Source organism: Berghia stephanieae, chromosome 6 (assembly GCF_034508935.2).
Source record: "Berghia stephanieae isolate SIO BIC M18660-M18661 chromosome 6, UCSD_Bste_1.3, whole genome shotgun sequence".
In the NCBI taxonomy this organism is placed as follows: Eukaryota; Metazoa; Mollusca; class Gastropoda; order Nudibranchia; family Aeolidiidae; genus Berghia; species Berghia stephanieae.
In genome coordinates, this window is record NC_088365.1 from 23857731 (window position 1) to 23883093 (window position 25363).

The following is a 25363-nucleotide window of genomic DNA, read 5'->3' on the forward strand; positions in this document are numbered from 1 at the left end:
CACCACCACATCATCATCCCTACTAAAACCACCAAATGTTGTAGTTACACTTTCAATTTTTGAAATTCCACCCAGTCGTGTCAGAAATTGCTGCGGGACAAATTTTGGATCGCATCTCAGTTAATTTTAGTGAAATTCAAATTTACAGGTTATGGTCGTATAGATGGATCATGATCTTCAAGATGAAAAATTTCCTCCTTTTTTGTGACCAGTCATTCTCACCCATAGACTTCATATAGCACATTGGTCAAATGAAAGATTAGGATCATAGTCACCTCATCAAGTATTGGTTCTTGTTTCTTGCTCAGAGTTTTCTCACAGACTCGAAAGGTATCAATACATTTCTTTAAATTATGTATCAGTGAGACACATTTCTCACAAATTGAAATATGTCAGAATTTCACATTTATAGTCAACTGATGATCATGTCAAGAGTATTTTAATCCTCTCAGTATGGCTCCGTATTCTGTCACAACAAATTTGACACATTTCATTTGTACTGGTGTGATGACCATCTTCAGTGTGTCTCTCAATAACCTGAACAAAACAAATAATTAAGTAAATAAGTAAATTTAAGAACTATGTAATATATAGCTTAAATTCAATGAAAGCAAATGAAATAAATGTCTCTTATCATCACTATCCAATTTTATCATTGGGTTTCTCAAATATCATGAAATATTCTCCTAGTTGTTGGTAACAAAAATAATAAATGATTCCTTACCTCACACTTCCAGGTAAAAAGTGTTGGTTTGATGTTTTGAATTTTAAAATATTTCTTAAACTTATAATTTTAATATTTTTTTCATAAAAAAAATTTGAGTATTCAAATGAGCAAAACACAAACTTAAACATTTAATGATGTAAACAAAATTATTGTGTCTTGTAGAGGAAAAGTTGGCCTTTGTATCCATATATGTTTGAAAGTTATGAAAAAGATGCTGCGTCCACAACGGGCTGAGAAAATTGAGTATTTTTATGAAATGTCCCTACTCCCTGCCTGAGGGACATTCACAAGCCATGAGATTTACCTGCAGACATAATTTATTGCCCTTGCACCCAGTCTTGACAGCTGTTATCACTGTGGCTAATGGTGGATTGTTTACATTACTTTACGGTAGCCAGTGAGGAAAGAAGTAACTAAACTGATAATTTGGGCCCTATTTAAACGGCTGTGTTGTACCCATATGTAAATAAATTAAAAGATGTTTTTAAAGATTCACACTCAGTGATTTTTAGGGTTATTTAAAATTTATTTTTCATGCCAGCCATAACAATATTATTTTAACATGAAATATATGTGGTCTCGTTGACTCTTTATCTGTATAAGTCAAACTGTGTTTAACATCAACAAATCAAAAAAAAACAACAAAAACCCAAAACATTCACTCAACCGAGCTTTGAATTATGTTGATTTTAGAACTCATCAAATAGATATTTCAGGTGATATGTGGCATGCTTTGAGGGTCTTTGGAATAAATCCGGGGTAAGTTTGTCTTTTGAGGAATATGTTTTGCTTTTTTTAAATTGTTGTGAATTTTTAATTGTCATTTATAAGATTTGATTAAGAATTGATTGTAACAGTGTTTAAATGTGTTTATTGAATAAACAAATTCTATCGGGAAACTGTATCATCTCTACCTCCGAGTTGATGCTTATCTCTTTATAATAATACATGACATTTATAACGCGCATTTTCATCACTGGGTGATGCTATAATATTTCCTATAATATTATTTTCAATAATATTTCCTGGTTGTGATCTCAATATGGAATTGTGCAAGATAGTAATGATAAATGATAAAAATAATAATAATAATAATAATAATAATAATAATAATAATAATAATAATAATAATAATAATATATAATAATAATAATAATAATAATAATAATAATAATAATAATAATAATAATAATAATAATAATAATAATAATGATAATAGTAATAATAATAGTAATAATAATAATAACAACAACAATAACAGACCTGCCAACCAGTTTTGGACGTGGATACAATCCCAAAGGATTTAGTACGATTTTTGTAATATTTTAATTTTTTTTTCTCAAGCGTGAATGATGTTGAAAATGATACGTTTGATGCAATGATACATGCATGTAGGAGGAGGAGGAGAAGTAAATGCTCCAAAAAAACAAAAGAAGAAGAGAGAGAGGGAATCATTAGTAAACATAATGGAAATTATTTTGTCACTGTTGCAAAATGTCGTCTTTTGAATAGAAGACCACTCTTCCAAATATTTTATCTCAAAACTCACAATCATCATCACATCATCTCTTATCATCACCACCATGGCATCACCATGGCTATAACCACCATTACATCATTGTCACTGCCACAACCACCACCACATCACTTTACCACCACCACATCACTTTACCACCACAACAGCTTCATCATCATAACAACACCACCTCTTCCACAGACACTAGCATCAATACTACCAACATGTTTGGGGTCTTTTGACCATTTCTTTGAGTGTTTCGAAAGCAATAATATTGAATATCCTTAGATATTGCAATTTCTGAGCCTTACACTAATTTGTAATGGCCATTAAGTTTTAGTTTCTCTGTAAACCGATAATTTTGTAATTACTGGAGATTGATGTCAATGAGTGTCAGAATGATGAAGATCAGAGTTTATTTGTATTTGGGGTTGATGTTAGCTTTTATACAAATTTGTGTATATTGCGCACTTTTTTTTCCACACACACAGACAAAATACACTTTTTTGCTATAAAAATACACTTCTTGGGTCAGAGAATACACTTTTCATTCTGGGAAGTTTGGCAGGTCTGCAATAATAATAATAATAATAATAATGATAATAATAATGATAAAAGTAATAATAATAATGATAATAATAATGATAAAAGTAATAATAATAATAATAATAATAAAATAATAACAATAAAAATAATGATAATAATGATAATAATAATAATAATAATATAATAATAATAATAATAATAATAAATAATAATAATAATAACAATAAAAATAATGATAACGATAATAATAATAATAATAATAATAATAATAATAATAATAATAATAATAATAATAATAATGATAATGATAATAATAATGATAATGATAATAATGATACTAATAATGATATTTATATGGCCCTAATCCAGCGTGAACAGAGTCCCAAGTCCAACTTTCTGTACAATCAGCTGATTTCGAATGGGCTGACTTTCATGGGATCGTCTAGCAACGATATAGTAAACAATAGTGAGCAAGGAATAATTTATCGACATAATGATAACTGAGCTGAAATTTTAAAAGAAGAAGACTAAGGAATGGCACATGAATCTGTAATTTGTAACCCCCATCTGAAAATAAAACCCTGGTTAAATCGATGATTGAATTGATCTCAATAATAGCTCAATGTCTACTTAGTAAAATTGTTCAACTATGGATGCTTCACAACATTGCGGCACTATTGACACTCTTAACCCATAGAGGCCCGGTGTTTACTAAAAAAAATTCCCCTGAGGCCCAGTGTAAGGGGCATAACTCTTAACAAAAAAATACCAACACAAAGTTAAAAAATTATTAAACGAGAACCAAATGACATAAAATTATAATTTTAATTCCTTTTTATAGCCAGATAAATTTGCTTTCGAATGATATATAACATGACATGTTTTGATTTCAATAAATTGGGGAAAAAAATATTTTTAAAAAAACTCGTTCCCCGCACCCCCATTCCCGTCATTTTCGTCAATCTCGGACTCCGATTCAGTGTCCGAATCACCTTGATCGGGTGCTAATGCCTCGTCTTGTCCATCCCCACCATCGTTTACATCTTCTCTTTCTAGTTTGATATCGCTTTCATTTCCAAAATCCTCTTCATCGTCTACACCACTCTCCAAAACATTTCTAGCGCCACGCAACAAACTCGTGAGGTACGGGAATGCCATTTTTCTGAATTCGATTACTCACTTGCTATCAACGATATAAACGTGCGGTAAAAAGGAAACGGAAATAGAACGATCGCATTACGTTTACGATGTTTCCGGTTTAGAATAAAAACGAAGTGATTCATTGCAATAACAAAGTAAACATGATCCGTTTTTTCTCGGGGGCCGCGGGCGATGACGGGCGATGCGGGCCTCAACGGTCGCGGGCGACTCCAGGGGAAGCGGGCCTCTATGGGTTAATATTATGGTTTACAAAGGCGCAAATAATAATAATAATAATAATAATAATAATGATAATAATAATAATAATAATAATAATAATAATAATAATAATAATAATAATAATAATAATAATAATAATAATAATAATAATAAAAGAAGAAGAAGAAGAAGAAGAAGACTTGAAAACAAGTAATCATGAATCATGAATCCTACTATCTAGTCCGTATGTTTCATGGGGAATTGCATTATTTATAAAATCAATGTCCTTTTTACATTTATAAACAATTCCACACAATTCAACATGTAGAGTTTGTGTGAAACATAAAGGCAACATTGTGGCTCACACTTGTCACCATCGACCATAGCCACTGGTTTCAGTCAAACTACACACATCAAGCAATCAGAAACGCACAAAGTAAAATAAAATAGGAAGAGATTTAAAGACATTTAGTAGCAATGACTATGAAAAATGTTTTTTTTTCCTTCTCTTTTTGATTGAAATTCTTATCTAAAATCAAATCCCTATTTCAATTGATTAAAAATGTTTTTGAATTTTGAAAATCCATTTAGAAATAAAATAGTTATGCAGTTTCAAAGGTGTCATTTATTTGGATGACCCTCAAAGAGGAATAAAACGTGAAAATATGAGACACTTTTTCGGCTTTTTTTTTTTTTTTCGATTTATGGCTGTATCTCGCGGAATAAGTGGAATAAGAGATTGAAACATGGCAATTTTATGGCAAATTTGAGAGAGAATATGATGAAGACACCAGAAGAGTTCTAACTTATATAGTTTTAGAGCTGGATGGTATAAAAACACACACACACACACACACACAGATAGAGAGAGAGAGAGCACGGCGTCTAAACTGCACTATAAATCTGACCGTTTAGTTTCCCGCTGTTCCGAGCGCCGACGTAACCTCACCCGACAGGTAACCGGGGTCAACAGCGGTCAGCCAATATCATTTCCCAGAACGTTGATTTGACCTGCATTGGGTGATACCAATGGATGATTTCCGTACCAATTAACCTCACGATCTTCGTGACGATGCAATTCCACCCAAATGCAAAGAATTCTCGCAGACCTCCTCTTTCCATCGGTCCAATTTTTATTTCAATATCTCCAGTACTTATTCCACAAGCCGTGATTCAAATTCACCTATTTTTCTATAACATTTAAATAAAATTACTTGTAATTACCTCAGGATTCTAAAAAAACGTTGCTATAAACTTCAATTTTTGTTGGTGTGATTCACAAGGCACAAGTTTTACTAAGAAATGAGGTAAGTTTCATTTACTCTTCAGTTTTCATTATTTTGTAATGATTATTTTTCCGCCGTAGGTCAGGTAATAATGATATTACCTCTTTAGCCTTGTTCTTGAAACGTAATATTTCGCTGCGGTTTTATTGTTAATTATATTTTTATTTTTTATTTTTTTCAATGATGAGTTAATTTGATTTTTAAATTGCATAATTTGAATTATCTTGCTAATGTTTAATTTTAAATGACATTGTGTGTTGGGCCTCAACTTAGCTCAACTGCTTGTTAGAATTTTCCTGCCCCCCCCCCCCCTTTCTTTCACCAAATGGGGTGAAGTATTTGGTTTTTCTTTTTCCAAATTTTATGTACGCTGTTATGTATGCATGGATATGAGAAGTAATACAGAGTGTTTTAAAACTCATTTTATTCATTAATTCACTATATCATTGCTTACATCGCTCAGTCAATTTTGAATTTTCTCTTACAGCATGGACCACACAACTGCAAGTCATAACCAAGCAGTGAATTCATTATGTAGGACATGTGGTATGATTTGTTTAACACAGAAATAGAAACGTGCCCGCAAGAAACCATTTAAATGTTCAAATTATTCTAGTGACATTCTTTTAGTCTATGGGACTGACACGGCATTGGACAAGCAAGGAGCACACTCATAATTTATGTGTAAAAAGTACACATTATAAAGCACATTGAACACACGACTCATTAGCTTCTTTGTATTTGCTCATTGCCAATACGCTTATAATAAATAAATCAACCTTGAAACGGGTTGCACTTGCATGTTTGATATCGACAGAGTAGAATATAACAACAAACTCCAAAACGCAGGAGAGACTTTCAAATCTCATGCACGAGCCACTCACCCTCAGGGATGGTCCTATTGCTTCTGAATTGGACAGAATACCGCATTACAAAACAGGCTTACCACAGCAGGTCATTCATTGGCAACCACTGCCACAAATACAAGAAAAAGTCTACACTTACAATTATCCAACAAACAAAGAATTGCACCCACGACCCACTCATCATTGATGACGCATGCAGTATTGGATTAATTTTCGACAATATAAACAAGGCCTATAGTCATGTGCACAACTCTATTTCACACACAAAATCAATCAAAGCAGACACAATCCAATATATTCAAAGTGCAATAAAACATTACACGGATACATACAGAAAATATTTTCCAAACAAAATAATCCCAAAACAACACCTCCTTGAGTACCACTGCATACCACACATCACTCAATATAAGTTTGGACTTAGACTTCTTGGAGAACAAGGCACAGAGAGCTGTCACCAAACAACAGCAAAATTGGGAAAAAAAGAGCATCCGACATTATCAATGATATGAATAAAATGCGATTTGTCATCAATGCAATGCAGTTAAAGACCAGCCCCAAACTACACTGACGAGTTTGAATGCTCGTAGCGGATATATTTTTGTTGAGGAAAAATACGTTTTTTGTGAGAAGTATTTACATCTTGTCTTTATAATACATAAAATTCAGACAAATCCATAGCAACGTTTTTTTTTCTCTAATTTTTGAAATGTTGCACCCACTATATTTTTTGTGTAATTTGTTACCGTTCATTGATAACTTATATTGAGAAATCTAGTAATACTATGAAAAAATAAAAAACACACAGTAAAAGTAGAAAATATAAACTTTTATACCAAATCGTGATATTTCAACTCATTCAATATGGGTGTCTAACAGACAATAAAACAAAACATTGTTAAATTGAGTGAAACGGCAATCCCCGTAGGTAAATTCCTCTCTGTGATTGACCGCTCACCGTGACCGGGTCAGCAGGTGTCAGGAACGGGATACCGTCTCAACTAAACTGTTGTCGTTGTGTACGCTGTGAGAGATAAAGAAATAAGTATAGGAATGCAGAGAGAGAGTGAGAGAGAGAGAGAGAGATAAAGAAATGAGTATAGGAATACAGAGAGAGAGAGAGAGAGATAAAGAAATGAGTATAGGAATACACAGAGAGAGAGAGATTGCTTACAGAAACGAAAGGAAAAGAGAAATAGGACAAGTTAATTTCAAAGGGGTCAAAGGTTATGGCTGAACGTGACTTGGAACACAATAATTAAATCCATGCTGAGATTGTAGACCAAATTGCAATCGAGAACTTTTAACAACATAATTCCTTCAATTCATGTGAATTAAACAGACATATTATCAACCGTTTATTGAACATAAATGCGATAGGACGAGATAAACACCCCTCTGTCATAAAACAAAAAAAATGAGACAACGCAGACATTTTGACTAGTCGTGAATGAGGTCGACCAATCAGAAAGTGCTTTACCGTGCGTGTCACTGAGTTTGTGTGTGACACCGTCTCAAGCTCGTAATTGTGAGTCTGGCTGTAGGGGGGCTTTATGTCTTTAATGAATGAAGTGCAACTTGGCATGATGTTTTGTAAAATATGGGAAAATTACTCATCATATTTAAATGAAATTTTACAAATAAAAAGAAGAAATGTTCATATTTTACCTTGTCAGTGGCAAAACCTCCACTCCCGGTAGTTTCAGAAATATTTCACTAGAAAGCACAAAAACGAATTTTTATTGAATTTCTAGTGACTGCACGAATTTTGCCTTTTGACACAACCTAAAGTAACCTCTTCACTTGCCAAATTTTCATGGGTAAACAATGCTGTAATTAGATTTTCAAAATAGCATATACGAAATGGCCGTATTTTGTCACGAACTTGGGCACTTCGCGAGCGAAAAAGAGGCCCAAGGATTTGTGCGGGATAGTCATTGCTACATTTAGGAATAGTACCAAGGATTTGTGCGGGATAGTCATTGCTACATTTAGGAATAGTACCAAGGATTTGTGTGGGATAGTCATTGTTTAGGAATAGTACCAAGGCTTTGTGCGAGATAGTCATTGCTACATTTAGGAATAGTACCAAGGATTTATGCGGGACAGTCATTGCTGTATTTAGGAATAGTACCAAGGATTTGTGCGGGATAGTCATTGCTACATTTAGGAATAGTACCAAGGATTTGTGCAGGATAGTCATTGCTATATTTAGGAATAGTACCAAGGATTTGTGCGGGATAGTCATTGCTATATTGAGGAATAGTACCAAGGATTTGTGTGGGATAGTCATTGCTACATTTAGGAATAGTACCAAGGATTTGTGTGGGATAGTCATTGCTATATTTAGGAATAGTACCAAGGATTTGTATGGGATAGTCATTGCTATATTTAGGAATAGTACCAAGGATTTGTGTGGGATAGTCATTGCTATATTTAAGAATAATACCAAGGATTTGTGCGGGATAGTCATTGCTACATTTAGGAATAGTATTTTAATAGAAATTGGCACAATGGAAGTAGTAGAAGATCCAGTCAACACAATCTGACAATACAGTTTCTAGGAAGTTGCATGATAAAAAAAAATAGTACTGAATTAGAATTGACCTCTGCCAATATTGAAAATGAAATAAATAATACACACCACTAAAAACGGTCCAAATTTACTAGAAAGTTACTACTCTGAAAAAAGTTTGGCTATTTTGTTTCTTTTCCTTTTTTGTTTTTTGTTTTTTGTTTTGTTTTTTTTGTTTTTTTTTTATCTGCAGAGACGCCAACTTTACATTTGGCTTACAGGAATTTCAGACACCACTCGGAGAAATTTCAATGCCGAAAGAGGAATTTCCTCACACAAGAAAAGGGAATTGGGATGGTATTTGGCATTGTGTTTACATATATTGTATCGTTTTAAATAGATAACTGTTTAGAACTATATTATGATATGTAAACACAATCCCAAAGTTTCCTTATTTCAATTGAAGTAAAGCTCCAAAATCTAATGGTAGTGATTGTAGAACTGGTGGTAGAGAGTGTGATGTGGTGTTGGTGGTTGTAGTAGTAGTGGTAGTGATGATGATGTGGTGATGGTGGTGGTGGTTGTAGTTTTAGCAGTAGTGGTAGTGATGATGATATGGTGGTGGTGGTTGTATAGCAGTAGTGATAGTGATGATAATGTGGTGGTGGTTGTATTAATAGTAGTGGAAGTGATGATGTGGTGGTGGTGGTTGCAGTAGTGGTTGTGTTGATGTTGTGGTGGTAGTTGTAGTAGTAGTGATGATAATGTGGTGGTGGTGGTTGTAGTAGTAGAGGTAGTGATGATGATGTGGTGGTTGCAGAAGTAGTGGTAGTGATGATGTGGTTGTGGTGGTTGTAGTAGTAGTGGTACTGATGGTGATGTGGTGCTGGTGGTTGTAGAAGTGTAGTTAAGATGATGTGGTATTATTGAATGTAGTAGCAGTGGTAGTGATGATGATGTTGCGGTGGTGGTTGTAGTAGTAGTGGTGATGTGGTGGTTATGGTGGTGGGGGTAGTAATAGTGGTTGTGATGAAGATGTGGTGGTTGGAGAGTGAAAAGGGGGGGGGGGGGGGTTCACTTCCTATGACATAATGACAATTAAAATTTGATGTAAACTAGCATAGGACCACCACCACTCTTTCTCCCACCCAACCCCAAACATTCTTGTTTTTAATGAGACAGACTACATTGCTGATATTATATATGGAGAGAGTAACAAATAAGAATTTTTAAAAATTCGATTGAAATAGTGAAAGATAAAAGAAACTAACAGGCAATAGAGAAGGAGTGAACGTGAAGGAAAGGCAAAGAAGACCATCTCAAACAAGTCAGTAAAATACAAGTGATAAGAAATTGTCAATAAAGTCTGAAGTGTGAAGCTGTTGACAACCAAAGAGATCAAAGTTTAGACTAGTAAATTTGTTGATGTGTGTTTGTTATCTTTTCACCGTTGAGTCAGCCGAGGCTAGAGCATGAAATTACGTGTAAAGTGTAAAAATGCTATGAAATAAACACAATGAATTAAGGGTAATATAAAATGAAGTAGAAATATATGTAAATTATGTCATAGTAAATAGTCCAAAGAGAATAAAGACACCGTTGAAACCAAAATGAAATTCAAGCTTTGTGCTCGAAAGAGTCAAATCGAAAGTGGATTGAGAATCGAGAAGGCTGAGAACTCGGCCCATTCGAAATCAGCTAATTATACCTTAAAACTGACTATTAGTAAAGGTCACTATGCCCCAATCCCATGCTGCATATTGCAATAAGACAAATCATCAGTGTATCATAAAGAAAAAGTTTATGCTATTGAGACCATGTGTGACTCAAACCATGGTCAATCTGATTTTCCATCATTTAAAAAAGTGTACGCGTGTGTTTTTTTCCTTTTTTTTCATATTATGTTGATTTTTAAAGTAATAATAGCTTTTTAATTGATGGCTATCTTGTTGATTTTTAAAGTAATAACAGCTTTTTTATTGATGGCTATCTTGTTGATTTTTAAAGTAATAATAGCTTTTTTATTGATGGCTATCTTGTTGATTTTTAAAGTAATAATAGCTTTTTTATTGATGACTATCTTGTTGATTTTAAAAGTAATAATAGCTTTTTTATTGATGACTATCTTGTTGATTTTTAAAGTAATAATAGCTTTTTTATTGATGGCTATCTTGTTGATTTTTAAAGTAATAATAGCTTTTTTATTGATGACTATCTTGTTGATTTTTAAAGTAACAATAGCTTTTTTATTGATGGCTATCTTGTTGATTTTTAAAGTAATAATAGCTTTTTTATTGATGACTATCTTGTTGATTTTTAAATTAATAATAGCTTTTTTATTGATGACTATCTTGTTGATTTTTAAAGTAATAATAGCTTTTTTATTGATGGCCATCTTGTTGATTTTTAAAGTAATAATAGCTTTTTTATTGATGGCTATCTTGTTGATTTTAAAAGTAATAATAGCTTTTTTATTGATGGCCATCTTGTTGATTTTTAAAGTAATAATAGCTTTTTTATTGATGGCTATCCTGTTGATTTTTAAAGTAATAATAGCTTTTTTATTGATGGCTATCTTGTTGATTTTTAAAGTAATAATAGCCTTTTTCTTGTTGATTTTTCATCTGTAGAGAGTCCCATGGCACTTTTGGTGATGTGAAAAGTGTAATTAATGAAGAATTTGTCAGACAGGGATATATTGAGATAAAGAATCAAGCTACAGCTGATGCAGTCATCAAAGAGTATAGATGGGGACAGAGAGCTGCACACGAATTCAAGAAAAGAAATGCTTTGTCATTGGTTTCAGATGTAAGTCGGTACTTGAAATAAAGTGGAGGCAGGAAATTAAGGATTCTTTGTTCGTCGTAATCGGTTGTTATTTTTCTTTAGGAACTTCAATGAATAGTTGATGGTCAGCCATGTCGAAGGGGGTCCTGAAAGTTCATTTGGTGGAGCAGTCACTTAACAATGAATAGTTGATGGTCAGCCATGTCGAAGGGGGTCCTAAAAGTTCATTTGGTGGAGCAGTCACTTAACAATGAATAGTTGATGGTCAGCCATGTCGAAGGGGGTCCTGAAAGTTCATTTGGTAGAGCAGTCACTTAACAATGAATAGTTGATGGTCAGCCATGTCGAAGGGGGTCCTGAAAGTTCATTTGGTAGAGCAGTCACTTAACAATGAATAGTTGATGGTCAGCCATGTCGAAGGGGATCCTGAAAGTTCATTTGGTGGAGCAGTCACTTAACAATGGCGGGTGGTTGGATGGGAGCATCACCCTTGAATCATATACCTATGATGTTCGCATGGGTGTACGATCCGATAGTGATGTCGTTTCTTCTTCTCTTTACTAGCCTATCCTGCGTCTTTGGTTTGTGATTGTATTTTTGACAGGGGATATTTTTTTTTCTGTAAATCTTCTGCCTGTTTGTTCTTGGTTATTATAATTTAGCTTATGATATCTTTAGGTTATGATTTTGATTTACATTTGTACTATTTTTGTTAGATTGCTTGTTTTTTTGTTTCAGCGGTCTCTCATATAACCTCAATTGTGTTGGAAGAGACCTAAAGCAACAAACAAACAAAAAAAAAACTTAACAATGAATAGTTGATGGTCAGCCATGTCGAAGGGGGTCCTGAAAGTTCATTTCATAGAGCAGTCACTTAACAATGAATAGTTGATGGTCAGCCATGTCGAAGGGGGTCCTGAAAGTTCATTTGGTGGAGCAGTCACTTAACAATGAATAGTTGATGGTCAGCCATGTCGAAGGGGGTCCTGAAAGTTCATTTGGTGGAGCAGTCACTTAACAATGAATAGTTGATGGTCAGCCATGTCGAAGGGGGTCCTGAAAGTTCATTTGGTGGAGCAGTCACTTAACAATGAATAGTTGATGGTCAGCCATGTCGAAGGGGGTCCTGAAAGTTCATTTGGTGGAGCAGTCACTTAACAATGAATAGTTGATGGTCAGCCATGTCGAAGGGGGTCCTGAAAGTTCATTTGGTGGAGCAGTCACTTAACAATGAATAGTTGATGGTCAGCCATGTCGAAGGGGGTCCTGAAAGTTCATTTGGTGGAGCAGTCACTTAACAATGAATAGTTGATGGTCAGCCATGTCGAAGGGGGTCCTGAAAGTTCATTTGGTGGAGCAGTCACTTAACAATGAATAGTTGATGGTCAGCCATGTCGAAGGGGGTCCTGAAAGTTCATTTGGTGGAGCAGTCACTTAACAATGAATAGTTGATGGTCAGCCATGTCGAAGGGGGTCCTGAAAGTTCATTTGGTGGAGCAGTCACTTAACAATGAATAGTTGATGGTCAGCCATGTCGAAGGGGGTCCTGAAAGTTCATTTGGTGGAGCAGTCACTTAACAATGAATAGTTGATGGTCAGCCATGTCGAAGGGGGTCCTGAAAGTTCATTTGTTGGAGCAGTCACTTAACAATGAATAGTTGATGGTCAGCCATGTCGAAGGGGGTCCTGAAAGTTCATTTGGTGGAGCAGTCACTTAACAATGAATAGTTGATGGTCAGCCATGTCGAAGGGGGTCCTGAAAGTTCATTTGGTGGAGCAGTCACTTAACAATGAATAGTTGATGGTCAGCCATGTCGAAGGGGGTCCTGAAAGTTCATTTGGTGGAGCAGTCACTTAACAATGAATAGTTGATGGTCAGCCATGTCGAAGGGGGTCCTGAAAGTTCATTTGGTGGAGCAGTCATTTAACAATGAATAGTTGATGGTCAGCCATGTCGAAGGGGGTCCTGAAAGTTCATTTGGTGGAGCAGTCACTTAACAATGAATAGTTGATGGTCAGCCATGTCGAAGGGGGTCCTGAAAGTTCATTTGGTGGAGCAGTCATTTAACAATGAATAGTTGATGGTCAGCCATGTCGAAGGAGGTCCTGAAAGTTCATTTGGTGGAGCAGTCACTTAACAATGAATAGTTGATGGTCAGCCATGTCGAAGGGGGTCCTGAAAGTTCATTTGGTAGAGCAGTCACTTAACAATGAATAGTTGATGGTCAGCCATGTCGAAGGGGGTCCTGAAAGTTCATTTGGTGGAGCAGTCACTTAACAATGAATAGTTGATGGTCAGCCATGTCGAAGGGGTCCTGAAAGTTCATTTGGTGGAGCAGTCACTTAACAATGAATAGTTGATGGTCAGTCATGTCGAAGGGGGTCCTGAAAGTTCATTTGGTGGAGCAGTCACTTATCAATGAATAGTTGATGGTCAGCCATGTCGAAGGGGGTCCTGAAAGTTCATTTGGTGGAGCAGTCACTTAACAATGAATAGTTGATGGTCAGCCATGTCGAAGGGGGTCCTGAAAGTTCATTTGGTAGAGCAGTCACTTAACAATGAATAGTTGATGGTCAGCCATGTCGAAGGGGGTCCTGAAAGTTCATTTGGTGGAGCAGTCACTTAACAATGAATAGTTGGTGGTCAGCCATGTCGAAGGGGGTCCTGAAAGTTCATTTGGTGGAGCAGTCATTTAACAATGAATAGTTGATGGTCAGCCATGTCGAAGGGGGTCCTGAAAGTTCATTTGGTGGAGCAGTCACTTAACAATGAATAGTTGATGGTCAGCCATGTCGAAGGGGGTCCTGAAAGTTCATTTGGTGGAGCAGTCACTTAACAATGAATAGTTGATGGTCAGCCATGTCGAAGGGGGTCCTGAAAGTTCATTTGGTAGAGCAGTCACTTAACAATGAATAGTTGATGGTCAGCCATGTCGAAGGGGGTGCTGAAAGTTCATTTGGTAGAGCAGTCACTTAACAGGAGATCCATCCAGGGTGAAGTGAAGAATTTTTTCAGACCTCTTTGTCCACCCAGGAGTGATTGGGTAGCTTGGTCTCTTAAATCAGGGGATTGGGGGGGGGGGGAATTACTTTGCAATAGATTAGCATTCTATCCTAAGGGTATCAAGCAATTGCTATTGTCCATTTAGCATTATAGAAACCGGGATAAACACCTGCTCCTTTTGCCTCTGAAGGACTCAACTCCTTTACTGTTTTTTATCAGATATACCATAGATAGGGATGACTAGATGGCCAATGAAGGTAAATTTCCAGTGGGTCGATCAGCTGTTATTACTTGTCATACAGGAAGTAGCTCTTTTCTTGGTAAACACTTGAGATTTAGACCCAGTATCCATATAAAATTGAAATGGCCCTGCGTATGGCAGAAGTCATTATATTTTAACAAAGGAAAAGAATACAACGCCCACTGTGTTGAAGGTCCTTTCTTTTACATTCATGAGACACACCATCCTTCTGTAGTGAGCAAGGGGACACTTTTGCTTTGTTTTGATCTTTCCTCCTATATCTCTATTCCTTTTCCATGTTCTTTTCTTGGAATGATTTTGTCTCGTTCCTGGCTGGAGTACATAGGCTGAGAAACAGTCAGATCTATAGTATTTGTTTCGGAAATGATGTTCTCTTTTTTTTCTTGGAAATCATCTCTCTTATCATTTTTTTTGTTTAAGACTTTTTTACTATTATCTTCCTCCTGGGGGACCCTGAAAGCTCTGTTGGTAGAGTACTCGCTTCACACGGAATGGGACCGAGATCCATCCTGGTAGAGTACTCGCTTCACACGGAATGGGACAGAGATCCATCCCGGTAGAGTACTCGCTTCACACGGAATGGGACCGAGATCCATCCCTGTAGAGTACTCGCTTCACACGGAATGGGACCGAGATCCATCCCGGTAGAGTACTCGCTTCACACGGAATGGGACCGAGATCCATCCCGGTAGAGTACTCGCTTCACACGGAATGGGACAGAGATCCATCCCGGTAGAGTACTCGCTTCACACGGAATGGGACCGAGATCCATCCCGGTAGAGTACTCGCTTCACACGGAATGGGACCGAGATCCATCCCTGTAGAGTACTCGCTTCACACGGAATGGGACCGAGATCCATCCCGGTAGAGTACTCGCTTCACACGGAATGGGACAGAGATCCATCCTGGTAGAGTACTCGCTTCACACGGAATGGGACAGAGATCCATCCTGGTAGAGTTCTCGCTTCACACGGAATGGGACAGAGATCCATCCCGGTAGAGTACTTACTCGCTTCACACGGAATGGGACAGAGATCCATCCTGGTAGAGTTCTCGCTTCACACGGAATGGGACAGAGATCCATCCTGGTAGAGTTCTCGCTTCACACGGAATGGGACAGAGATCCATCCTGGTAGAGTACTCGCTTCACACGGAATGGGACCGAGATCCATCCCTGTAGAGTACTCGCTTCACACGGAATGGGACCGAGATCCATCCCGGTAGAGTACTCGCTTCACACGGAATGGGACGAGATCCATCCCGGTAGAGTACTCGCTTCACACGGAATGGGACAGAGATCCATCCGGTAGAGTACTCGCTTCACACGGAATGGGACCGAGATCCATCCCGGTAGAGTACTCGCTTCACACGGAATGGGACCGAGATCCATCCCTGTAGAGTACTCGCTTCACACGGAATGGGACCGAGATCCATCCCGGTAGAGTACTCGCTTCACACGGAATGGGACAGAGATCCATCCTGGTAGAGTACTCGCTTCACACGGAATGGGACAGAGATCCATCCTGGTAGAGTACTCGCTTCACACGGAATGGGACAGAGATCCATCCCGGTAGAGTACTTACTCGCTTCACACGGAATGGGACAGAGATCCATCCTGGTAGAGTTCTCGCTTCACACGGAATGGGACAGAGATCCATCCTGGTAGAGTACTCGCTTCACACGGAATGGGACCGAGATCCATCCCTGTAGAGTACTCGCTTCACACGGAATGGGACCGAGATCCATCCTGGTAGAGTTCTCGCTTCACACGGAATGGGACAGAGATCCATCCTGGTAGAGTTCTCGCTTCACACGGAATGGGACAGAGATCCATCCTGGTAGAGTTCTCGCTTCACACGGAATGGGACAGAGATCCATCCTGGTAGAGTTCTCGCTTCACACGGAATGGGACAGAGATCCATCCCGGTAGAGGTCTCGCTTCACACGGAATGGGACCGAGATCCATCCCTGTAGAGTACTCGCTTCACACGGAATGGGACCGAGATCCATCCCTGTAGAGTACTCGCTTCACACGGAATGGGACAGAGATCCATCCCGGTAGAGTACTCGCTTCACACGGAATGGGACAGAGATCCATCCTGGTAGAGTTCTCGCTTCACACGGAATGGGACAGAGATCCATCCCGGTAGAGGTCTCGCTTCACACGGAATGGGACCGAGATCCATCCCTGTAGAGTACTCGCTTCACACGGAATGGGACCGAGATCCATCCTGGTAGAGTTCTCGCTTCACACGGAATGGGACAGAGATCCATCCTGGTAGAGTTCTCGCTTCACACGGAATGGGACAGAGATCCATCCTGGTAGAGTACTCGCTTCACACGGAATGGGACAGAGATCCATCCTGGTAGAGGTCTCGCTTCACACGGAATGGGACAGAGATCCATCCCGGGTGCAATCGAGATTTTTTCTGGCCGCCCTATCCACCCAGTAGTGAATGAATGGGTAGCTGTGTCTATTAGATTTGGTGGAAAGTACTTTGCGATAGACTAGCATCCTGTTCAAAGGATTGCAAGCAATTGCTATTGTCCGTTTCACACTGTAGAAACTGGAATAAACTTTGGCTTTATGGGCCCAATGGCCCTGAAGGACTACTTTTAACAAATCTTCTTCCTGTTTATTAGTGCTGAAATAATCTAAAAGCTCGGTAAAACTGTTAAAAACAAACAAAAACGAATATATACCAAGTTTCTCACTTTGTTTTCTATATCTCTGTCCGATATATCAGTGTGAACATTTTATTTTATATATCTCTGTCCGATATATCAATGTGAACATTTTGTTTTATATATGTTTGTCCGATATATCAATGTGAACATTTTGTTTTATATATCTCTGTCTGATATATCAATGTGAACATTTTGTTTTATATCTGTTTGTCCGATATATCAATGTGAACATTTTGTTTTATATATCTCTGTTAGACATATCAGTGTGAACCTGAGGCTTGGTTACACCAGTGGCAACAAGTACAGGAGGAAGAAGGAGGAGGAGCAACAGCTGCAGCACAAGGAAGTCGAAACGGTCATGAACCAATGGAGGTTCTCTGATTGCATTATGGCCATTCTAACCATTGACTACCATTTGCAATATACAGGTGGAGACATCAATATAGTTAGTGAATCTGATTCATATAACAGGGGGCAATACAAAAGAAAACAACATTTCAGCTTTTGGCCTAATTCGGGTTACTCACTAAACATGCATATAGTGTGAGAGATAAAATTAAAAAAAAATAAAATTGTTTCCCTCTTGTCATTTGCTGTGTGTTTTGTGTGTAATTTGAGTAATTGTTTCCCTCTTGTCATTTGCTGTGTGTTTTGTGTGTTATTTGAGTAATTGTTTCCCTCTTGTCATTTGCTTTGTGTTTTGTGTGTAATTTGAGTAATTGTTTCCCTCTTGTCATTTGCTGTGTGTTTTGTGTGTACTTTGAGTAATTGTTTCCCTCTTGTCATTTGCTGTGTGTTTTGTGTGTAATTTGAGTAATTGTTTCCCTCTTGTCATTTGCTGTGTGTTTTGTGTGTAATTTGAGTAATCGTTTCCCTCTTGTCATTTGCTTTGTGTTTTGTGTGTAATTTGAGTAATTGTTTCCCTCTTGTCATTTGCTTTGTGTTTTGTGTGTAATTTGAGTAATTGTTTCCCTCTTGTCATTTGCTGTGTGTTTTGTGTGTAATTTGAGTAATTGTTTCCCTCTTGTCATTTGCTTTGTGTTTTGTGTGTAATTTGAGTAATTGTTTCCCTCTTGTCATTTGCTGTGTGTTTTGTGTGTAACTTGAGGAAAGCCAAAGACCAAAAATTTGTTCGTTTTGTTTTGTCCCCTTTTATTTGAGTCCTATTCACTAATTTTTATTTTTCTCACAGTCTTATTTGTTAATTTAGGCACCTCCAGTAGTTGGCATTCATGGGTGAAAGTAGGTCAAGCGGCTATGACACACGCTTTTGGATCGGACGGTCCTGGGTTCAAGAGAAGGCTTTCAGAACGTTTAGTGGATATTGCGATATATAACATTCTTTCACCGTATTCAGATGTAACATGATAACCTGGTGTTGTTTCTGTTGAAAATATTTGTAATATTGCCTATAAGGCATCGTGTCTCATTCTACATGTTTTGTTGGTGAGAGACCCTTTGTAAAGCACTTTGAGCACCTTTAGTGGATACTGCGCTATATAAAAGCTTAAGTTTTTTAATCCATTTCACCCATGGGTATTGCACACACCTGCTTTTTGTACAGATAAGTTCCATTTTACATTTGTAAATATCCGGTTTAAGAAATATTCTATTTAGGTAGTTTTAGTTTTAATGACTTTTAAAATATTAAAGCAGGTCAGTCCACCGGTGGGGTGCAGCATGGCTCAGCAGTACGGTCTTTGCTTCTTTCCTGAAAGGAACCGAGTCCGAATACCTGCTGCGCTCCCATAGTGGACGGAGTGTTGTGTCTTTTATACCCAGGCCTGTAAATATTCCGACTATTGTCGGATTTCCAACAGTACGATTTTGTTCTATAAGTGCTAATATTAAAAAAAAAAATAATAGTAAAAATAAAATTCGTAACATCAAAGAAAAGAACCAATAAGATAGAAAATAAAAGAGTTTTATTTCATTCCTCGAAAAAATCAGATTTTCTTCTGTTTTAAATGCCTACTTAAAAAGAAAACAACAAAAAAACTTTTCATTTGTTGCATCAAAGACAAAACACAACTAGGCCGACTATCAGTTAGCTGTACAGGCCTGTAAATCTTCCGTCTATTGTCGGATTTCCGACAGTACAATTTTGCTCTATAAGTGCTAAAAAATAAAATAAATAAAAGATAATAGTAAAAATAAAATTCGTAACGCCAAAGAACAGAACCAATAAAAAAGAAAATAAAAGACTTATTTCGTTATCGAAAAAATTAGATTTTATTCCGTTTCAAATGCCGACTTAAAAAAACAAAACAAAAAAACTTATTTGTCGCATCAAAGACAAAACATGCCGTCTATCAGCTAGCTATAATATTATCATGCTACCTACACGCTCCGCTAAACGTTTATGTATTCACTGCCTGGCTACTGTGCCACAGCCAGCGAGAGAGAGGTTACGAAGTTTGCGCGAGTCGTCTTCACACACACACACACACCTAGTCAGTAAATAACGCACACACAGAAGTGTGTCGAACCGGACCGGAAGGTTTCTCTCTATTTTGCTACCGACACACATGCATATCTCCGGTTCTTATTTCTCAGTCTCTATATTTCTTTGGTTCCGTCCCGATGTGAGACGGAAATAATTATTTTTCTTCGAAATATATATTCTTCTTTGAAAGCTCTCACACCACCGCACCACCTCCTCTTCTTCTTCTTTGTCGTCTTCTTCGTCGTCTTCTTCTTCTTCTTCTTCTTCTTCTTCTTCTTCTTCTTCTTCTTCTTCTTCTTCTTCTTCTTCTTCTTCTTCTTCTTCTTCTTCTTCTTCTATAAGAATTAATCCAAATAAACGAAAGAATCAGCGTAAACATTTAACACAAACAGGAGCGAAGATACACAGTTTCCCGTGTCAAGCACTAGACGTCTAGATACGCATCCTTCAAAAGGGTAGGAATTGTTCTCTTCCTTTCATTTTACAACTAACTCAGACCTGGGACCTCAAATAATTGGGATTTTTTTTTTGTTGATACCATAAAATAAGGACCTCATTATAAATAAGTAGTGGAAAGTGACATGATTTGACTAGTCAATTGACGTGTCATATCTGTGTTGTGTCCATATTTTTGTCCTGTTGTGTCTATTTTCGCGTGCTCAAGTTAAAAAAGTTCCGACAATTTTTTTCACCAACCATTTACAGGCCTGTATACCCCTACATCTGTTTTCCAACCTGTTTTCTGTCTTTGTCTTGGAATGATATTACTTGGTTTTGTCCTGACCCTGGCTGGGGGGGGAAACAGTTAAATGTATAGTTATAGTTTTGGGAGATATTCTTTTCCTTGTAAATCATCTGTGTTATTTTTTATATTTTTAATATATAATTTGTAAACATTTGAGTGAATTCCTCTTACTGGGATGTAATGCTGGTGTCTGGATGAGACTTGTACTTGTAGGTGATCTCAAACTAAGTACACTGATAGTAGCCTTGGAATCTACATGTTCTCTTTTTGAACAATTCCCCTTTGTCTTACTTTTTCCCAAAGTCCTTTTAATTGTACATCTAGAATGTTTTTACTGTACAATTTTCTTCCTTTTTACTGGTGCTGATATGACCTAAATGTATCGTAAGCACCTTAAAGACTAATAAACGAGTGATTTTACACTAGTCAGTAATGACTGCCGATGATATTGTTAAAACACAATTTATATTCCTTCTGCCTTCTCGGCAAATGTTGTTCATGTAAAAATGACTTGTTTCAAAACCTAAATTGTTTTCAGCCAATAATAAATATTTGAAAATATGGTTTCTTAAGTCTATTGTCTTTTTGATTTCATGAATTAAAAAAAAAAAATGAAGAAAGAAAGAAAGAAAATTAATTTTTCACAGTTTGAACTGGCGACTACTGCACAAGTATTGAAGCTATGCGCTTAGATAAAATAATCTTAACACCGCCAGCCCGGTATAAGGCGGAACCAACACACACACGCACCTATGTGTAACTTTAAACGTTTATAGTCTAATTGATACAACTTAGTGAGAACTCATAATTATGGCTGGTTATAAACACAAAGACCTGAGTGACGTCAACTTCGTTCTTTCTATATGATCTCATGTTTGCGCATCCTGGTCTCCTAGATTTTTATTCATGCCTTCATTTACTCCTGAGTACTCCCTTAAAACTTACAAAACAAAACACACACACACACACACACACTCTCTCTCTCTCTCTCTACAACACAAACAGGTTCAAAAGTTCAAAGTTTATTCAATCTTAGGCTTTCGCCAATAAACCACACAATTTGATGACGACATACATGAAAGTGATGGTTTGAAAATGCAGGCAAGCGGGATAACATGGTAGGGTGGGGGGAAGGGTCTATGGCGATTATCCGGTGCTTGTCACAGGCGATTTAAAAATAAGCATGGCGTTCTCATATTATGTAGCTATGCAATTCCTTCATTATAGTGTCAACATACAGTATTGTGATAAATACTCACACATTGTGGGTCTGATCGTAGCCATCGATAACTTATAGCCTGACACTAGAACCCTCTAGGACTTAGTTTGCAACTCACTACTTATCTTACTTTGTGGTCAAAGACTTGTCTTTTGACGTCATTTTTGGTCAGTGTCAGGCTAAAGATAGAATGCGCTTGGCTTAGAATATCGCAACGTTGTCATCCGGAAGTATAACGGACAAACACAAAACTCTGTGTAACCATGAACTTTTATAGTCTGGATAATGCAGTTAAGTGAGAATTACTCATAAACGCGGATAGCAAAAATTAAAATAAAACTAACAAAAACCTGAGTGACGTCAACTTCGTTCTATCTATAAGTTAACGATGCTACGGTCTGATTGTTTTGCGCAATGCAATTCCTTACATTACTACAATATGGTGATCAGTTTAAAACAATGAAAAACGAGCCGTTGTTAGTCGTGGTCAATGAAATAAATTATACCATTGGTTGATCTCTCTCTCTCTCTCTCTCTCTCTCTCTCTCTCTCTCTCTCTCTCTCTCTCTCTCTCTCTCTCTCTCTCTCTGCGGGTGGTTGGATGGGAGCATCACCCTTGAATCATATACCTATGATGTTCGCATGGGTGTACGATCCGATAGTGATGTCGTTTCTTCTTCTCTTTACTAGCCTATCCTGCGTCTTTGGTTTGTGATTGTATTTTTGACAGGGGATATTTTTTTTCTGTAAATCTTCTGCCTGTTTGTTCTTGGTTATTTATAATTTAGCTTATGATATCTTTAGGTTATGATTTTGATTTACATTTGTTCTATTTTTGTTAGATTGCTTGTTTTTTTTTTTGTTTCAGCGGTCTCTCATATAACCTCAATTGTGTTGGAAGAGACCTAAAGCAACAAACAACAACAACAAATCTCTCTCTCTCTCTCTCTCTCTCTCTCTCTCTCTCTCTCTCTCTCTCTCTCTCTCTAGCGAGGCCTCCACGACGCAGGTTTCCCTTTAGGCGGAGCCAAAAAAACAAAAACAACAAACGTGCCCACCCACAACACAGGCTTGACACAGACTTTCCCTATTCATTTAGTGTGGCACCGCCCAATAGTGTGCGCTTGGCCAAGAAGCTCACAACATTGCCATCCGGAAGTATAACGGACCAACACACACAACTCTGTGTAACCATGAATTTTTATAGTCTGGTTTAATACAGTTTAGTTTGAATTACTCATAAACGTGGATGGCAAAAAACAATAACAAAGACCCTAGTGACGTCAATTTCATTCTATCTATATATGTTGTCTCAGCTTGGCGATTTTCATTATTTAAAAAAGGGAAAAGCAGAGACAAAAACAATCGATGTTGTGTAAACAATGGCTACTTTTTTTTTTTTCTTTCCCAGACAGAAACACACTCGTATAAACTTGTTAAAGGAACTGACTGACGACTATCAGTGACATCTATAGAGTACATGAAGTCCTAGCTGACTATTCATCTGATTTTAGAAACTGGGCGCATGAAAGTTTTAGTATCCTAGTAACCCTAATCACGCTCCACGAGGCTCAGATCTGTATTTTGGTATTTTCGAGCCCCCCCCCCCCCCCCCCCCCCCCGAAAAGACCAATCTTTCATCCCCTACCCACACCTCACCCCGCTTCTGATCGTCATACGCACGTGACGGTGACTAAAATCAGGGGAAAGCGGCGAGATCAGAGGGTTCTCGGTTTCTGTTGTCCCTTCAAGTGAACGACCGCGAAATTGGAGGGCCTCTTCCAACGGTGTAAAAGCAAATTAATATAACCCGATGATGATGGTGACGATGACTGAACTGCTGATAATGATAATAATAATAATAATAATAATAATAATAATAATAATAATAATAATAATAATAATAATAATAATATTTTAAGTTCTAAGTAGAATTGACAAGAATCATTCAATACGTAGTTCACTTGTTCATTTCAGTTTATAATAAGAGAGAGAGAGAGAGAGAGAGAGAGAGAGAGAGAGAGAGAGAGAGACAGTCTCATGTTTTGTTTTTATTTGGTATTTTTCCACATTAGAATTCCACGCGGATTACGAATCCGAACTCTAATTTCAATTTTGATAACTTTTATATTCCCGAACGGACTATAATTCTCACTAAACTGTATTATCCAGACTATAAACGTTCAAAGATACACATAGTTTTGTGTGTTTCCGGATGGCAATGTTGTGAGTTTCTTAGTCAATCGCACAGCATCTATATTATACAGTTTTGTGTGTTGGTCCGTTATATCTCCGGATGGCAATGTTGTGAGTTTCTTAGTCAAGCGCACAGCATCTATATTATAGATATTATGATGTTGACGTCACTCAGGTCTTTGTGATTGCTCTTTGCCATCCGCGTTAATGAGTAATTCTCACTCAACTGTATTAGTATTAACCAGACTATAAACGTTTAAGGTAACGCATTGTTTTGTGTTTTGGTCCGTTACACTTCCGGATGGCAATTTTTGAGCTTCTAAGCCAAGCGCATACTATCTATCTGTATCTGTATCTGTATGGTTGGCGCTGAAGAAACCATTGGATGTATTTCTATAGATAGAATGCGCTTGGCCAAGGAGTTCACAACATTGCCATCCGGAAGTATAACGGACCAACACACAAACTCTGTGTAACCATGAACTTTTATAGTCTGGTTAATACAGTTTAGTGAGAACAACTCACAAACGCGGATGGCAAAAACAATAACAAAGGCCTGAGTGACGTCATCTGCATACTATCTATACAGTTTTGTGTGTTGGTTCGTTATATTTCCGGATGGCAATGTTGTGAGTTTATTAGCCAAGCGCACAGCATCATGATACAGTTTTGTGTGTTGGAACGAAGTATCCAGCTGGCAATGTTGTGAGTTGTTTTATTTGGCTTAGAAGGGGGGGGGGGGGGGGGGGGGGAGTGTGAAGGTAGTATGTAATACGACGGGGTGGTGTTGGACGATTGGAAAGTTCACACTACGCTTTGAATTATGATTTTTTTTAAAAATACGGATAAGACTACAGAGGTGTGTTATCACACGGATTTCAAATAGCTCTCTCAAGTATGAAACACTTTAAGATAGTGATGCTATGTGTTTAGGTAAAATATTCACACATCCGCCAGCCAGATATAACGTACCGACACACAAAAATATATGTAACCTTAAACGTTATCGTCTGATTAATACAATTTAGTGAGAACTAATAATTAAAACGGCTATGTCTAGAAATAATAACAAAGAGATGTGTGACGGCCATTTCGTTCCATCTATATAATTTTCGGGTTATAAAATTTCAGACGGATGATGGCCATGCTAGAAAATTCGAATTGAACACCTTACGCTAATAAGGCATGACACATATTTATA

At 37.3% G+C, this 25363-nt stretch overlaps 1 protein-coding gene across 1 annotated transcript in view; it reads left to right on the plus strand.

Moving 5' to 3' along the window:
• LOC144974726 (non-structural maintenance of chromosomes element 3 homolog) overlaps positions 1–21309 on the plus strand; it is a 40961-nt gene extending 19652 nt beyond the window's left edge. The window contains exons 8-10 of the mRNA XM_078917915.1: positions 1444–1486; positions 11446–11623; positions 17812–21309. Of these exons, the coding sequence (XP_078774041.1) occupies positions 1444–1486; positions 11446–11623; positions 17812–17937 (347 nt within the window). The 3' untranslated portion in view covers positions 17938–21309. The remainder of the gene's footprint in view (positions 1–1443; positions 1487–11445; positions 11624–17811) is intronic.
• Positions 21310–25363: the final 4054 nt, after the last annotated feature.